Here is an 18,245-nt window from a genome sequence, read left to right as displayed (position 1 = left end):
TTTACCATTTACAGGGGGCCTCAATTCGTCTTACCGGCTAGGGCCCCCGATACCCTTAATCCGCCACTGTATGTATCCTTTATTTACAACCCTTACATCTGAAATGCATTCAGTTCATTTTTCTTTCCGTGTCCGCATAAAAATAACACAAAATGTGCAACAAAACAACGCATAAACGTCGTTCAACAGCTCTTTGATTTATTTCTTTTAAAACATGATTATAAAGCCACCTACATCAAAAAGAAGAAGAAGAAAGCCACATACAAAAACACATGCGGTGGGGGGGGGGGGGGGGTTGGAGGGGGAGAATGGCCACTCTCGGTTCCGTGTCAAGATCCTCATTGAGGACATCACACGCTGACAGCGCCTTTTTCAACGGTGAGCCCTCAGGTTCGGGCCATGATCTGCGCACATCCATTTGAATGTGTCACCAACTGATAATAAAACTGATAATAATAAAACTGACCAACTGATAATAAATTAGAAATGGACTCTCTCACCCGCAGGTACCCTTATTCTACCATCTGTTACACATTTTTTGACACACCATGCACAGCTTCCTTTTGTCTGTCCTTGCGAACGACTATGGGCTGGATCGTTCAGTACCAGGGGTATGACATGGCCTAGCCATCGCGGACAGACGAGTATGGTGCGCTACAAGCTACCAGATCCACCAGGTTAAACCAATGTAATCGAAATGCAGTCCGCAAATATCCAGACAAAATCCTCTAGTGAACGTGCATAGAAACCTTCTAACAAACTAACTATATGTCATCATGTTTATTCCCCCTTTAAAAATGCGTAGTGTTTTATGAGAATATAAACTAGATTTATTTATCTTAAATGTTGTATAAAACCCGCACATACGAGTGGAGGCAGTCTCATAAATGTAGGTTTACAAGCACAAATGTAAATTTTACTAGCGAGCGAGGGGTGGGTTCCATTTTTGGGGCCCCTCAAGACCACGGGGCCCTACGCGGCCGCTTTGTTTGCTTAGCGCTCATTTCGACCCTTCGCACACACGCGCATTTCAAAACACTTAATCTAAAATTAGGCATATCGATGTATGCCTTAAAGCGCACTTAAGATTAATCTTAACTCATTAACGTAATTTTTTTACAATTTACACAATAACACTATTAACGCGATGTCGTGTAGATGGGCGGAAGTGGGTTCACGTTAACAATTTGCCACTGTCGCCACTGTGATGAGTGTTTGTCGCCTTTCTGGGGTTATTCGGTGGCATGTTGGTGCTGCCAGCGAGCGGCCGTCGATGAAATCGATACACCTGAGGGAATATAAAACATTTGCTTTAGAGGGAAGATAAAACAACAGATCCAGATGTAGCGATAGTGCATCTAGAAGTAACTCACTTGTGGGGTTTTTTCTCCTGCCAGGAAATTTGACCGCAATCAGTAGTGCGGTCGGTTCGGTCCTGTTGCTGCGGCAGCTATTGTGGGACAGCGGATAATGCAGATCCGAAGGGTTGAATTCCTGCCCCGAACGTTGTTAACGAGCGCGCTCGACACCGTCTCACGGCGCAATCGGGGCACCCGGTGCCGGCTGGGGCTCTAGCGTGTTGTGCTGGTAGAGCCCGACTCGTCGCCGTACAGCTTCCGGAGGATGTTCTTAAATGGTTCCTCGTAAGCCCACGTTCCAGGATAGAGGAAAATTGGCTGCAAAAAAGGAATAAACACCGTGATTAGCATCCTAATCCCTAGCTTCACCAAACAATCTTCTTCTTCTTTCGTGGCCCACTTACAACTTACCGTATCATACACAATCATACACAGCGCACAGTCGCAAACACCTGCCGCAGGCCCATATCGTTTCTGCATTATATCTGCAAGTTAAAAGTGGCCATATTCTATTAAAATAATGTTTCTTAATCATGATAATCGCTGGATAACACGTACCCGTTGCCTTGTGCTGTGTTGTTCACCACACCACTTTCCTACGCCGGTACATGCACGTACCGCTTCCGACGGAGCCAGCACGCATTGGGCAGGACTTCTACCACTTAATTTAGCTAAAATGGCACTTACTTACGTAAAATTAAGAACTTAATTATTAAAAAACTTACCAAAATTGATCAGCCAACAACACTGTTTACGTTTTTTTACACACACACAACCTGACTTCTACAGTGACAGCAGCCGCATAGCACCAACACAACGAAAGGTGTCAGGCGAGACGTCAGACGATCTTAGGCGAGGGGTAGGAAGGAGATCGGTGGTGAGGGACGTGAAAGCTCAGCTCGACAGAATCGCTATAGGAGGAAGCGAGGCAACTAGACTAGACTAGAGAAATTAGAGCGAGAGGTACCTCACCAACCCTCGCATTGTTTGCCGGGAGCTGCTATACCCAATTCAACATTTGGCATCTGACAGCTGGATGTCTTGGAACTTATCAATGCGCTGTTTGTGTGTTTGTTATGGAGATTTTGAACCTACATCGTCCCGATCGGCGTATCGGAAATCGGCATATGAAAAGAAGATCACCGCGCAACATACTCATAGGTAATCTAAACCAAGCATGAGCCGTCCGCGAAGAAAATGCGCGAGGTATTCGTCCCCGCCCAAATTGCACATCAATGATCTGCCACAAGAGGTAAGCAAAGGTCAGACTTTCCACTCAAATCACGATGATTTTACTCCTCCATTCCACTTTCCAGATAATGTACACCATTTTTGACTATCTCTGCATCTACTCGCTAAGAGATGTCTCACTTACCTGCCGCTACTGGGAGCGTCTGATTTCCGAATACGGCGCTACACGATTTACCCTGCGCATTGGCCGTGTGCGGTCAGATGGCAATATGAGTTATGCCGATTTGAGGGCCCGTGAGGAGGCACACTTAACAGAAGCAGCCAAAATGCTCGATTGGACCAAGCGCCGCTACAGCAAGGTCAATATTGATCTGCTGGGAGAACCGTTTGTAACGCGTCAAATGAATCTCGTGCTCAGCAAGCTACTAGTGCCGTCCTGGCTCCAGCAATTGGTCGTACTAAGGGTCGGATTGGGGAAAGATTTGCAGACGTTCGCCGTGAAGATATCGAAGGCGGTGGTAAAGATGGGATGCCTGCAGGAGCTACACTTGGTTCACCCAGCTAATGGCTTAATTCGTTCGCATTCATTTAAAGAGCTGAAGGTTGTTAATCGTTCACTGCACAAGCTGGTGCTGCATGTAAGTCTACCTGAGGTCATCGACTGTCCCAATCTTCGCGTGCTGGATATTGTTTCTTCACTGGATGTGGAGGCCATCGTTGGTAAGCAGTACATAGAGCACGGAGGCGAAGAACCGTACTGGAAGCTAAAGCAGTTGGAGGAGCTCATGATTTGGCATGCTGCTGCTGATGATGATGATGATAGGATGATGTTTTCATCACGTCCTTTAGAGCAAGCTACTAGTATCGGTTCTATCGAAAAGATCGAATTTTACCGGCATTTGAAGCAGCTTAAGAAACTGTACTACCACGCTAGCATCGTGTCGAGTGAGGTGCTGCAGGCCATCTGCGAATCATGCGTTCAGCTGAAGGATCTGCATTTGCTGTACTTGGCTAGTATCGGGCCGAATCCGTTGCGCCACCTATCGAACCTGAACATGCTGCAACAGTTGAGCATATGCTGCAGTGCCGATATTCTATCCTTCGCTGGCGTTCGCTTGCCCCGGCTGGAGAGGCTTCTGTTGTACGACATTAAAATCGATTGGCCATCGTTGGCGGAGCTGTCCTCGATCAAGTGGCTAAAGATCACACCCGATCCATCGAAGGTCGATCAAGTATGTGATCTTTTTGCAGGACAGCTCAGCAGTCAGCTAAACTTTTTGTGGCTCGCTATGGACTACGTGGATGTTTACGCCTGCCTACCCAAGCTGTCTGCTCTGAAAACGCTTGTGGTGGAAAATGTTAATCAGCAATTTTCGAAATATCTGCCTAGCTTGCCTCAGCTGACACGTTTGGTTATTTTTCCAGGATACATGTCAAAAATGACCTTGCCGGCTCGGCTTCCCAAACGGATGGTTAACTTGGAAATCATGGAGCTTGGGTTTTTTGAAATATTCGAACATGATTTTACCAAATGCATGATGGAGGGTGAGTATGCACGTCTGAGCGATCACTTCCGTGAGCAGAGGTCCATATTACTCAAATATTCCTATAGACATGTAAGTTCCTTAAGGTAAAGAAAACAAAACTTGCTTTTGTTGATTTGTTTTACTTTGCCATCCTACGTCGCAACGTTCATCGCACTAACGTTGGCAATAGAAATTATTTCCGTTTTTTTCTTGTGGGAGGTGGCTACTTGTCTGTTCTGATAGATTTTGGAATCAAAACAGGTTTTATTGTGGAAGGATTAATCTATCATATAAGGTAGTACTATAAGAGTTCAGGGTAATACACATCCACTCTTGATGAACTATAGGAATGAATAAATGATTTATTATAAACTTTTTCTAATTTAAGGCTTTCTTACTTACTTACTTATCCGGCGCTACAACCGCTTTGCGGTCTTGGCCTGCCTCAAGAGTGTCCGAAACCGCTCACGGTCTCGCGCCTTCGTCTGCAAGTCCGTTATCCCAGCCTTAACAGCGGATGCCTCCACGCCATCTTGCCACCTCAGATTGGGCCTATCACGCCTCCTTTGTCCTTGTGGACGGCCTAAAAAGACTTTACGGACTGGGTCGTCCGTTTCCATGGGTACAACATGGCTAGCCCACCGGAGCCTGGCGAGCTTGATATCAACATTCCGTCCTCAACCTTGAATTAGTTAACCTCTATAGTTATTTAGAGTTTAATTAAAACATCCGTATTTTGATACTACCCACGTATCTTGACCACACGACCATTCATATATATATTTTTGCTCGGATAGTTAGAAGGCTATATCCCAAGTAGCACAACCTTGTTCAGAAACCGTTAAAAGTATGCCTAAAAGTATTACTTTTAGCTTTCCATACCGCAGTCATTCCAGGGCATAAAACACTGCGTAACTCTTTCTTGGCTTCGTCAATGTTTCGTTAAAATTTAAATTTATCCGGTGATTTTAATGAAAAAGATCAAAATTAACGAAAATATCTGCATTGCTCTTGCTCTTTCTACAGGCGGTCCCCGAGATACACGGTTAATGGGGACCGAAAACGGCCGCAAAAAACCGCGTATCTCGAATTTCCGCGTAAGTCGATTCTTGTGATTTTCCAGCCAAAATATCACTAATTTTCGTATAATTTTGCAAGTAGTGAGTGGTTTTAGCCATTTAATTCATTATTTGATACGATTCTGAGTTAAAATAACAGCTTGGAACCTTTTGAAATAGATTTTAACATTCGATCAAAAGGGAAATTATATGGAATTTTACATACCCAAATAGCCAGAATTGCTTAAGCAGCTCATTTTGGCACGCTAAAGATCGCTGCTCTAATTCGCCTTTTGCAATAGTTAAACAGCATCAAAGTTCTAGGTGGGTCTTTCAAACAGCGCTTAAGCAGCTTCCTTATGCTACGGTACCGGGGATTATTTTTCTTTGTGTTTTATTTTCAAGCAAGCGTCATCGATGAAATAAACAACAGGATTTGTTTTGTTTGTGTAGTAGTAGTGGTAAGATTTGTTTATAGAGATTTTGAGTCTTGCGACTACATTCATCTCTTTGCAGGAAGATTATTGGTGTGGAGAAGAGTTGGGCAAAACGCACAAAAAAGCGGAACTGGGTCCGGACGATTCCAACAAATTTCGGACCCAGTTCCGAAGGGTAGGTTCAATCCGACAAGCCGGAACCGCCCGGAATCGTCCGGAATCGTCTGGAATCGCCGGAATCGTGCGGAGTCGTTGGAACCGTCCGGAATCGTCTGGAATCGGCCGGAATCGCCCGGAATCGCTCAGAATTGACCGGAATCGCCCAGATCGCCCGGAATCGCCCGGAATCGCCCGGAATCGTCCGGAATCGTCCGGAATCGTCTAGAATCGTCGGAATGCCATTTCATTTCATGTAATTTATGCAGTGCATAACCTAATACAAATAGATACAAACAGTAACACAAGAAGCTAGCGTACATGTCGAACGATATTGAGGAACTTAGTGCGCGACATTCCTGGCTTAAATGTACGACAGACAGCATTGACATATGCATGGCGGCCGGAACGTGAATTTGAATCGTCTGGAATCGTCGGAACAGTCGGAATCGCCCGGAATCGGCTCTACTATTCACTACTATTGATTGACTACGATTCCGCACGATTCCGGACGATTCCGGTCGATTCCGGTCGATTCCGAGCGATTCCAGCCGATTCCGGTCGATTCCGACCGTTCTGACGATTCCGGACGATTACGACGATTCCGGACGATTTCAGACGATTCCAAACGATTCGAATGACTCCGCACGATTCCAGACGACTTTAGACGATTCCAGACGAATCCGGACGATCCCGGGCGATTCCGAAGATTCCGGACGATTCCGACGATTCCGGACGATTCCGGCAGATTCTGGAAGATTCCGGACGATTCCGGTGGAACTAGGGATTCCTTCTCTCTGGAATCGGAATCGGAATCATACTTGCCGGAACCGGAGCGGAACCGTGGGTGCGATCCGCAGAACCCATCTCTAGTGTGGAGTTGGGTTGATTTGATTATATTTTGTTGAATAGGTCTGTGTCTTTCAGAAATTTGAGGAGGTTCTTTTGATGGAGTTTGTTATAAGATAGAGCATCATCAATGTTGTTTGAGATGTTGTATTCTATGCGTTTATGTTCGTCTATGTGGGGGACTGCTCTTTGTTTGTGTACATGTGTATGTGTTTTTAAATCCTTAATATTCATGAATTATACAAAATGTCACACAATTTACTGTCACAATCACAATCACTTCCATCAAAATCCCTTCTTCAAAGAACTAATCTAACTTGTGCAGCAGCAATGAGATGATTGACGGCGTCAGACTTTGACAATTTGACAAGAGCCACCTTGTACCGATGTCATGCATTAAAAAGCTATAAAGTTCCACCAAGTTCGGTACCCTTTCTTTACAAGCTTTCAAGTTCCATCGTGAACCCTACACATAGTGCTAATCAGCCGCAAAGTTCCAAATAGTACCATGTGCCTGTTAAAAAGCTCCATAGTTTCGCAAAGTACCGTCGATCTCTTAATCAGCCACAAAGTACGAGCTGGTTATATGGGTATGCACAGTTATAGAAACTGCATTGGTTTGTTTAATTTTCATCAGGATATTGCATCGATATTGGATTGCGCATTCAAAAGTTATAAGCTTCCAAAGTCGCTGGCTACACGGGTAGCCCGGTTACCTGGAATATGATGTTTTTTGGTTGCCAGTGTTAGGGTTAAGCATAATCTGTAGCGCTTGCGTTGGATTCAATCGCTCGGCTAGAGTTTGTCGCTTTGGAACGACACACCTGCCCGTTTGAATTCAAGAACTGAAATAGCTGCTATACACAATCCAACACTTTGACAGCTGGATGTCTTGGAACTTATCAATGCACTGTTTGTGTGTTTGTTATGGAGATTTTGAACCTACACCGTCCCGATCGGCGTGTCGGAAATCTGCATACGAAAAGATCACCGCGCAACATACTCATAGGTAATCTAAACCAAGCATGAGCCGTCCGAGAAGAAAATGCGCGAGGTATTCGTCCCCGCCCAAATTGCACATCAATGAGCTGCCACAAGAGGTAAGCAAAGGTCAGACTTTCCACTCAAATCACGATGATTTTACTCCTCCATTTCACTTTCCAGATAATGTACACCATTTTTGACTATCTCTGCATTTATTCGCTAAGAGATGTCTCACTTACCTGCCGCTACTGGGAGCGTCTGATTTCCGAATACGGCGCTGCACGATTTACCCTGCGCATTGGTGAGTGGTCAGATGAAGATACGTGGTATGCCGATTGCAGTGCCCGTGCAAAGGTACACTTAACAGAAGCAGCCAAAATGCTCGATTGGACCAAGCGCCGCTACAGCAAGGTCAATATTGATCTGCTGGGAAAACCGTTTGAAACGCATCAAATGAATCTCGTGCTCAGCAAGCTACTAGTGCCGTCCTGGCTCGAGCAATTGGTCGTACTAAGGGTCGGATTGGGGAAACATTTACAGACGTTCGCCGTAAAGATATCGAAGGCGGTGGTAAAGATGGGATGCCTGCAGGAGCTACACTTGGTTCATCCAGCTAATGGCTCCAAATGTTTGCATTCATTTAAAGAGCTGAAGGTTGTTAATCGTTCACTGCACAAGCTGGTGCTGCATGTAAGTCTACCTGAGGTCATCGACTGTCCCAATCTTCGCGTGCTGGATATTGTTTCTTCACTGGATGTGGAGACCATCGTTGGTAAGCAGTACATAGAGCACGGAGGCGAAGAACCCTACTGGAAGCTAAAGCAGTTGGAGGAGCTCATGATTTGGCATCCTGATGATGATGATGATGATGATGGTAGGATGATCTTTTCATCACGTCTTTTAGAGCAAGCTACTAGTATCGGTTCTATCGAAAAGATCGAATTTTACCGGCATTTGAAGCAGCTTAAGAAACTGTACTACCACGCTAGCATCGCATCGAGTGAGGTGCTGCAGGCCATCTGCGAATCATGCGTTCAGCTGAAGGATCTGCATTTGATGTACTTGGCTAGTATCGGTCCGAATCCGTTGCGCCACCTATCGAACCTGAACATGCTGCAACAGTTGAGCATATGCTGCAGTGCCGATATTCTATCGTTCACAGGCGTTCGCTTGCCCCGGCTGGAGAGGCTTCTGTTGTACGACATGAAAATCGATTGGCCATCGTTGGCGGAGCTGACGTCGATCAAGTGGCTAAAGATCACACCCGATCCATCGAAGGTCGATCAAATATGTGATCTTCTCGCAGGACAGCTCAGCAGTCAGCTAAACTTTTTGTGGCTCGCTATGGACTACGTGGATGTTTACGCCTGCCTGCCCAAGCTGTCTGCTCTGAAAACGCTTGTGGTGGAAAATGTTAATCAGCAATTTTCGAAATATCTGCCTCGCTTGCCCCAGCTGAGACGGTTGGTTATTTTTCCAGGATACATGTCAAAAATGACCTTGCCGCTTCGGCTTCCCAAACGGATGGTTAAATTGGAACTCATGGAGCTCGGTTTTTATGAAATATTTATACGTGATATTAGCAAATGCATGATGGAGGGTGATTATGCACGTCTGAGCCTACACTTCCGTGAGCAGAGGTCCATTTTACTCAAATATTCCTATAGAAATGTAAGTTCCTTAAGGTAAAGAAAACAAAAACTTGCTTTTGTTGATTTGTTTTACTTTGCCATCCTACGTCACAACGTTTATCGCACTAACGTTGGCAATTAAAATTATTTCCGTTTTTTTTCTTGTGGGAGGTGGCTACTTGTCTGTTTTGATAGATTTTGGAATTAATACTGATCTTATTGTGGAAGGATTAATCTGTCATCTAAAATAGGATTAAAGGAGTTCAGGGCACATGCACATCCACTCTTGATGAACTATAGGAATGAATAAATGATTTATTATAAACTTTTTCTAATTCAAGGCTTTCTACCTCATCGTTTTCTTGGATAATCGAACATCCCTTCCTCAACCTTGAATTAGTAAACCTTATTAGTAAATTAGTTACTTATTTATAACGTTAGTAAAGTATTTTCCAGAAGTGAGTTTAATTAAAACATTCGCATTTTGACCTTATAATTTTTTCTTCAATTTCGCCGTTTACGTACTCTTTACGGTCGTAGGGATTTTCCTTTCGGCAGAACTGTACCTAACACTAGAATCTTCTGGTGCATGTTTAGAATGTATCCCTGCATTTTCAAGTGGCCGGTTGATATTGGTAACGAGTCTGTGTTTTAGGTTTGATTTTTTTTTGATCGTACATGTCAAGAAGAGCCAGATGGACTCACTGGATGCGTGACATATTCCCTGACTTATGCTGTTTATCGCGCCGATGCACGTCGCCAGGGCACTTGAAAAGGGTAACAAGCGTTTTGAGTGGTTTGCTCATTTTAAATATGAAAATACTATCCGTTAAGTTTGAAAAAGTGATCGACGTGGTGATCGCTCGTAAGGAGAAATTGAATTAAATAAAATTCATAAAATAAAGGTGTCGCGTTTGCAACATGAGGATATGGTCCGAAAGAATGAAGAAACAAAATCGCAATCGTCTTCCAAATCAGAATCGACTCCGGAATCGGATACGCATTCGAGAATGAGAATAGGCGTTAGGGCCGTATGCAGCTACGATTGTATTGATAACCGGCTAGGTTTCAAATGCACTGGTAAACGATCTATTCTCACCAAAATTTTGGAACTGTTTCCACTTCTGAAACTTTTTATTACTCCTGCAATTTTAGAATTGCAACCCGGGTCGGTTAAGAACAATAAAACTACGGAAAAACATTCAAACAAAAACATTCAAACAAACATTCCGGTCGATTTCGGACGATTCCTGACGATTCTGACGATTCTTGATAATTTCGACGATTCCGGCTCTTTCCGACTTCGAATGATTGAATCCCTTCGGAACTGGTTCCAAAATTTGATGGAAGACGTCTGAACTAGGCTTGGGCAATTTGATTCTTTTCAGTGAACGCGTGCGATGTAGTTCGTTCAGTATGATGAACTGAACGCGTGCGGTAGGTCAGTCGCTCAATTGGAGCTAAGTACCATTTTTAAAAATATCATGTTTCATTTTATCGAGATTTTAATGCAAGAACAGAAAATTTTGCTTTTAATGCTGCATTTTTAATTATAAATACAGTCAGTCCGAGATACGCGGTTCATGCATAACTAGGTAACTAGGTTTTTACATTAAACCATTTATGTATAACAATTCATGCAGAAAATTTGAAAATTTCTGGTTTTTAAGAGGCTCTCAAATTTTTGGTAAAACAGTAATTTATCTTGCATTTGAGAATCCTTTGAGCCAATTATACTAATTGCACACAAGAACTTAGAAAACGTAGCTCGAGTACAGACTGTATATACTTAAGTTGATTTGTAACGAAAACTGATCTAAACGAGTAAAATCTACAAGCTTTCTCTTTTATGTTGCTGTGCGCTTAACGAGTTCTTTTTGTGCGACTGAACTAACTGAACGCGCGTGCGACAGTGTGCGACAAGAGTTCTTTTGGTGCGGTAGTGTGCGACTGACCCCACTGAATACGAGTGCGGCAGTGTGCGACTGAACTAACTGAACGCGCGTGCGGCAGTGTGCGACAAGAGTTCTTTTGGTGCGGTAGTGTGCGACTGACCCAACTGAACACGCGTGCGGTATGTGTGCGACTGACCCAACCAAACATGCGTGCGGCTGTGTGCGAATGACCCATCGGCTATGAGTGTTCTTTCTCACTCAGCACTCACTCAGGGGTCAGTGTGCGGCAGGAGTTCTTTTTGTGCGGCTGTGTGCGATTGATCAATCTGACCACGCTAGCAATATGTGCATTCTTTCTCGCGCAAAGTGCGATCGATCTTCTTGTGTCGTTGTGTGTAACAAATTCTGCCGACCCAAAACGAATGTTTTTTTTTCGTTCAGTCTATGACACCGACAGTTATCTTGCATCTTGTTCAGAGCACATTTCAGTTAGTTCTGTATGCGTGCGGAAGACCTACCCGTTCACTTTTTCGCGTGCGGCGATCAACCGCACACTATAATGAACTGAGTGTGCGGCATAGGTCTCGCACAATTGTCCCATGCCTAGTCTGAACTAGTGATGGGTAAAGTTAGCAAAAATCCGGAGTCGACTCCGATCCGACACCGATAAATTCGGAATCGACTCCGGAAGGTAGGTCCGCGCTGCAATATCCGGAGTCGTTCGGAATCGTCCGAAAAGGCCCGGAGTCGTCTGGAGTTGTGGGTGCGCTCCATATAGCACATCACTTGTCTGAACCCAGGTTCGGTTTTTTGTGAATTTTGCCCAACTCAAGAACGATCCTCAACGTCCTGTTTTCCGGCAAAGTTCTTATTGTAAACAGCATTGTTCAAAGTTTGTAAGATGTTTTTCAACAGCTGTCATTATTTGTGACAGCTGGGCTGTTATAAAAACATCTAGCAAATTGTTGAACAATGCAGTTCACATTAGAAACAGACCTGGAAAACAGTGTTTTTTACTTTATAAAATGCTTGTATGGTAAAAAGTTGACGCAACAGAAAAGGATAGCAATATAAAGATTAATAAAATGCAGCAAATAGCCAGTGACGATTCGTAGTTCTCATTGTTTTAGTATGGAAATTTAATTTATCATTCGTTTAAGGTCACTCTTATTATGAACCGTTTTAATTCAATACCTTTATTTGATTGCTTGTGGTACAGTCCATCTGACCCATGGTTGGCATCATTTCCTCAAATAATCATGCCACTGTCGGCAACAACCATCCAACATGGTTCCGATCAACAACCCGGCAGCTAAAGGTGTGAATGTGCCAAACGATGGTTTTATTAGATCATACGTCATATTCACTTTAAATATTTACTGCAAGCTTACGACTGTTTCGGCACATCGGCATCGCCCGCGGGAAGCTGCCCTACATTCAATTGGGTAAGTATTTTGACATTTGAACCCGCCTTTCACGGTCCTCCTTTGGGGCGATGATAAATTAGACGCTCCTCCACCTCCTCCTTCTAATGGCGCGGTAGGTCCCGGCCGCCACCAAACCTTGCGAGCTGCACAATTTAGCGCGCGAGACATAATTCCCGACCCGAACGGTGGTGGTGGTGATTGATGAAAGGGCCTTTCTCCTGTGATGGGAAAGTCGGCAGAGGGAGAAAGGAACGCAGGACGATGCGCAGGAAAGGGTAGCCAATGTATGCTAAAGCGCAAGAAATAAAGGACCATCCCTGTTGAATTGGACCGTTTCAGCCGGCGGTGGCGGTGGCTGGGGGTTATGCAGTTGTTGTGTTTGCTCCGCTGGAGTTTGCTCCTGATTTTACACGACCTGGCGACCACAGAATACGCGGTTGGTATTGGGGATAGGGGATAGGAATCTTTTGTGGGTAGGTACAATTTTTGGCCGCAAACATATCGGTAGCAGCACGGCTACGGGCTGCCGGTGGAATGCGTGGCCAGTGTAAATTGCGATGATGTAATTTGCACCACGCTCGGGCGACTAATTTATGAACCCCCGTGAAAGTACCGAAGGGGCGCTTGCCGCACGCGGTGAGATTCGAAAGGAACGCTAAGGAGAGCAAAGGTTGCGCAGCATATAATGAAAGTAATTGAATGTTGACACGTATACTGTCATAATCGGAATGGGCGTTAAATAATAAACTTTTTGCTGTTGTTGCGACCAATCATTGAAAAGAATTTAAACAGAATGCTCGAGCGAGGAGCAGCGAGTAATGGAGAGTATTGTGGAGGGCTGATTATCCAGTTCAGTTGTACTTAATAAGCCTAAGAAGTCTGATTGGAACGAAATGGTAGCAATTGTTTTCACTGGAAAGAAGAAGAAGAATAAGAAGTATTTCAGTTGTACTAATAAAACTATTGCTGAGTAAACAGTACCAAACCAATAATAAAAAATAATTGTTGGATTTATACGAGACTCATTTTTAAGATTTTTGTTACTTGGCCAAGGCGACAAGGCCAACAAAGTGACTCAAACATTTAGAGATATGGTCTAAAATAGTTCCCACAGTTAACAATAATAAAAAACAACAGAAAAGCACATAAACAAACTGTCTCATAAGAGACAAAACAGAAACAGAAAAATTAAAACAAAAATAGTCAATAGAAGAAACAAAAGAAAACTACTAGCAATAATGCAAGAGGAAACAAATTACTAATTGAAAAGTAAAAAAAAATAAAAAAATGTTTAAAAAAACAAATCCTATAACAAATTTTACAAAAAGGTTCTCATTTTCAATCTCTCACTATAGAGCGTTACTTTTTCACTCTATAGTGAGACGATGTTGCTTAGTGAGTTGATGTTAGGTGCGGATAGCTTGGATGATTTTTGTACCGTGTTGGTTCCTTGCACACTTCGGTGCACATAGCGATTCATCGATGTAGGCGTTGGACGAAAAACAACAAACCATAAACAAACATACGTATATGAAGTTGTGTAAGGCCGCAAATACACGACGCGAAAAAAATTGTCGAAGGGAATGTCCCAGAATCCTTGGTTATTGTAGGACGTGGACGTGAACCACTTTGCTCACCGACAAATCAGGATCAGTACACCGCCGAAGACTACAAATAGAATTGACTGCAGCAAGCTGTCGAGAACCTCAAAGCGCTACGATTTATTAATCAGTACCTGTGCGAAAAGACGCCGCGGAAGGCGCTGACGATGTTTCCGAATATGCCGCATTTAGCCAACTTTGAGCAGATACAGCCAGACCTGCTACAATGCGCCATATCCGCTGCAGAAATATTTTCCCTGGTGAACGTGAAGCACTCTTATGCTTTCGATGTGCTGGACAACATATTATTGTAGTAAACGTGAACCGATTGATCAACGAACTACAAACGGTGTAAGATGTAATTACCGCAGCAGTGGACAGCTACGGGTTGACAAAACAATCAATCCGAGAGGAGACACATACTGGACAAATATTTTTCCTTGATGGTCCTGGTGGCACTGTGAACCCGTTTCTGCTCGAAACTATTTTTGCGCACACGCGAACTTGCTGGACGCTGGAACAGTTCCTATAACATCCGTGTACAGTTAGCACAGGCTGAATTGTTGAAACAGGCATCACGGATCGTATGGAACGAGACATCCATGAACAGCCGCTATGCTCTAGAAGCTCGCGCCTTGGATCGCGTCCTGCAGGATGTTATGGGTAATCGCCAAACGTTTGGTAATAAGGTGCTTCTACTATTTGGTGATTTCCGAAGGATACTGCCAATCATCCCGCGTGATATTAATGACCAGGTCCTGCAGCAGTGCATCCGACTCAACATGCTGTTGGGAAAATTTAGGGTATTGCGTGTGCGGGAAAACATGCATATGCAGACAGCCCAGACTGTTCAAGATGCTGAAGAGCCGAAAGAGTTCGCAAAATTTCTGCTCCGTATTTCCGTACGGCATATGATATTCCCGGGTTTCAATAAGGCGTATGCCAAGATACCACGGGACTTGATATTACCTGGAACATATGATCCAAAAGGTAAAGCAAATTTATCGCAAACAGTGTGAATTTGGATAAAAAAAAAATTTATTCCAACAGGTACACCACCCAGAATTTAATTTGTAGTATATTAAATAGAAGAAAATAATATAAGCAAAGAACAAAATTTGTTTACAAAGGATCCAAAAACGAAATGATTGAATGATGTAAAGTTCTTATATACCGCCCAATAAACGTTGCGTAGCCCTGTAACCGGGCCATTTTAACTAGTACACTACAAAAGGTCGATGAGAAAAAGGTAAAAAACTAACAGAAAAGACAAACAGTGACAAACAAGCTTGAAAATAAGATAAAATTTTTGAATTAAAGAGGCGAATGTTGATAAATCAATGACTAAGTAAATTGTGAAACTATAAGAAAGCGAAAAACAAATGAATTAAATCAATTAAAAACAAAAAACAAATACATAAACGTACAAATCAATCAAAATATATCCATTCAAAATAAACTAGTGAATTGTCATACAAACAAATTAATAAATAAAACAATAAACACATAAATAAGTGAATACATAAGTTACTAAATAAAAACAAAATATAAAATAATAACATCAACCAATAAATAATGATAAATCAATTCTATAAATAATTAATAAATAAATAAAGATGAACCTGATCCTATGAGATGACTTTGCAGAAATAGCTAATAACCATAAGAATGAATACAAAAACGAGTGAAAGCACTTTCACTCTTTCCGGTTCCTCTAACTTTTCGGTGTCACCTTATCAACCCGTGGAATGAATTTGTTCCGTGTCTTATTATCTACTTCGCCTTCACTCATCCACCCAAACGTTTCGTTCCTGCTGTTCCAGTGCCTAGAAAAGGAGTTCCCATTTGGTTATCAAACTCCCCTCCACCAGCGTACGTTCTTTCACTTGCAGGCGCAAGTCGCGATATGCTTGAAACTGGGCGAGATTTATTGGCCAAAGCTAATGAACGCATCACGACCGAAATGCAGACATCATTACCTTCGCTTCTAGCGGCCAGCCAGCGGACAGGGTGTGTAAAGGGTGTAATTAAGGCATTTCTTTTCTCAAACTACACGCTCCGGACACCAATTGGAGGCTTATGGAGCCAATTCGGGGCGTGGGGTAATTAATTAAACCTCATCCAATAGGCCCGACGGGTGCTTTGAAGAGATTGAATTATTTCCCCGGTCAATTAAGGGCTGGCGCGTTTAGATCCGGCCCTAGGTCCCAGTGGCGGATTGTACCGAGTTGAAACATCTTGTTCACGCCAGCAGCCTGAGTTGCACAACTTCGGAACCTCGAAGGGAGAAGAAACAACATTGAATGAGCGTTTTGAAGGCAAACATAATGCATTCAATGGCGATGTGGAATATAAATCTTTGGGATACGGCAATGCTGCGAGATCGATTTTGATCAAAACCGACGTAGCAAACGGATTGGCCGCATGTATTGATTCGATCCGATTCCCACACGCTCCGATTCACACATTCTTATGATGCAATAATGTGTGTCAGCTTTCCCAGGGTGACACCGTGCAATGTGAAGGGCTCCAGCGCACGCATGCACTCCCATTTCTCCCACGTCGCGTCCTTTTATGGCGTTTCACCTTCCGCGGTGCCAAGACTACGGCCAAGCTGGGGGAAAGTGGGGTGGGCTTAAATAAACCGCCATCGCTCGTTAATTCCGACTTGCTCGCAGATCCCAAGCAGTTCAGATCGGGCCGGATAGATTATGCTTCTGCTGGTATGGAAATGTTCAACCAGCGTGTTCTTGCTTCGCGCGTTATAAGAGACAACGCCGTGCGCAATATACTTGCAGCATGCGCGTTCTGCCGCATCAGGCCCAGGCCAGTGACGTTGGTGTGATCTAACATGCTGTTAAAGGGACTCATCCAAAGACAAATTGCTCTTAATTCGTTTCGTTGTTCAATCTAATATAAACTAGCCCCCTTCCCTGTAAAACAATAGCCTCTTCCCAAACAATGCCCTCACGGTGCGCAATGAGCCAAACCGTTTACGCGCGGCGTAACGCGGCGTAACGCGCTCTGCGTTTTTGACCACCACGTGCGCTTTGAAACCGCCAATGATATCTAGCGAACCACGCTGGTGTTTGCTCCAAAAAGGACACCCCTGGTGGCATAGCTGCACGCTATCGACACCAGCACATGGCCCACAAAAGCATTCGGGTGTGTGTGTGTGTGTGTCACGGTGGCGTAATACACGAACGGTAAAGTGCAGTTTTCTTCTCTGCGGAGGCAAGGGCTAACTGTCTCTGCTCTAAATACGAATTTTTCAAACCACCACCTATACTACCCCGCAACTGGATTGTTTTGTGTGTGCGCGCGCATGCACTTTTACGCGCGCGAGCATGACATAAACGCGACACACCGTGGCGGGTGCAGCTCGGACGGGAGAATAGTTGTAAACAGAACATAATCAAGAGAAATGGAAGGAATGAAGAGGGCATGGGCACACAAACACACACAGTCCTCCGGCTCGGCTAGAAAGTGATTATTATCGAACACGGCTCGGGGTATCTGTGTCACGATAAATGATCTCCACCCTCCAACCCACCAGGCCACTGTTGTGCACCCGATTGCGATGGAATTGAAGTGCAGCAGCGTGCACTTTTAATGTATGCAAGTAATTGAGCCGTGCAATGCAATGCACAAGGAGAAGGAAGGTACGCCACAGCGTTAGATAATGCTTTCCTCCCTAATGGTACAGAAAAATTGTCATCGATCGGTGGGATGGAAATTCTGTCGGCATGCGCGCTGTCCGGCTGATTAGGTAGGAGGAGTGGGGAGGGCTTTGTACCCCCTTTTTTGTTTCGTTGATACACTGCCACACTGCTTGTTGTATGGTAATAATTTATGCGCAAAGTAAAAAGGTAATAACGAATGTTAAATAATCAATCACAGCTGCCGACCATGCGCTGCCACCGCTGATTGTGTTGATCAATTTGCAGTGATTTGTGTATGTGGGGTAGGAGGCCGGAGGAGGGAGGGGAGCTTAACAAAATGCAGAGCTGTTTGGGAATTTGCCGTTTTGCATGGTCGACTGTGTGCACCTAACTTGACCATATAGATGTGATATATTAAGTTTTGGCGATTAACTATTGCATGTCTTTGCTATTTTGAACCTTTGTTCTTC

General features: G+C 43.9%; 2 protein-coding genes and 1 long non-coding RNA gene across 3 annotated transcripts; 2 read left to right on the top strand and 1 right to left on the bottom strand.

Moving 5' to 3' along the window:
- Positions 1 to 805: 805 nt before the first annotated feature.
- On the bottom strand, positions 806 to 2,367 carry LOC120959122 (uncharacterized). Its single transcript, XR_005752135.2, has 4 exons — positions 1,917 to 2,367; positions 1,770 to 1,843; positions 1,374 to 1,676; positions 806 to 1,288 (listed from the first exon to the last, which is right to left on the bottom strand). It is a non-coding gene; the product is annotated as an uncharacterized LOC120959122 (long non-coding RNA).
- Positions 2,368 to 2,480: 113 nt separating this feature from the next.
- LOC120958892 (uncharacterized) lies at positions 2,481 to 9,525 on the top strand. Its single transcript, XM_040381960.2, has 3 exons — positions 2,481 to 2,564; positions 7,630 to 7,675; positions 7,740 to 9,525. The coding sequence occupies exons 1-3, from the start codon at positions 2,536 to 2,538 to the stop codon at positions 9,246 to 9,248; spliced, it is 1,584 nt and encodes a 527-aa protein (XP_040237894.2). The 5' UTR covers positions 2,481 to 2,535; the 3' UTR covers positions 9,249 to 9,525.
- On the top strand, positions 2,495 to 9,525 carry LOC120958943 (uncharacterized). The gene is made up of 3 exons (XM_049609162.1): positions 2,495 to 2,610; positions 2,675 to 4,179; positions 9,245 to 9,525. The coding sequence occupies exons 1-3, from the start codon at positions 2,536 to 2,538 to the stop codon at positions 9,246 to 9,248; spliced, it is 1,584 nt and encodes a 527-aa protein (XP_049465119.1). The 5' UTR covers positions 2,495 to 2,535; the 3' UTR covers positions 9,249 to 9,525.
- Positions 9,526 to 18,245: the final 8,720 nt, after the last annotated feature.

This window comes from Anopheles coluzzii, chromosome 3, assembly GCF_943734685.1.
Source record: "Anopheles coluzzii chromosome 3, AcolN3, whole genome shotgun sequence".
Lineage (NCBI taxonomy): Eukaryota > Metazoa > Arthropoda > Insecta > Diptera > Culicidae > Anopheles > Anopheles coluzzii.
Note: the sequence above shows the minus strand (reverse complement) of the source record. Positions and strands in the feature narration are given on the sequence as shown.

Coding starts and splice junctions, on each gene's coding strand:
- LOC120958943 (XM_049609162.1), top strand. CDS start 2,536: ATGAGCCGTCCGCGAAGAAAATGCGCGAGGTATTCGTCCCCGCCCAAA. Junction 2,611..2,674: donor TCAATGATCTGCCACAAGAG/GTAAGCAAAGGT, acceptor TCCACTTTCCAG/ATAATGTACACCATTTTTGA.
- LOC120958892 (XM_040381960.2), top strand. CDS start 2,536: ATGAGCCGTCCGCGAAGAAAATGCGCGAG. Junction 2,565..7,629: donor CCGCGAAGAAAATGCGCGAG/GTATTCGTCCCC, acceptor AAAATGCGCGAG/GTATTCGTCCCCGCCCAAAT. Junction 7,676..7,739: donor TCAATGAGCTGCCACAAGAG/GTAAGCAAAGGT, acceptor TTCACTTTCCAG/ATAATGTACACCATTTTTGA.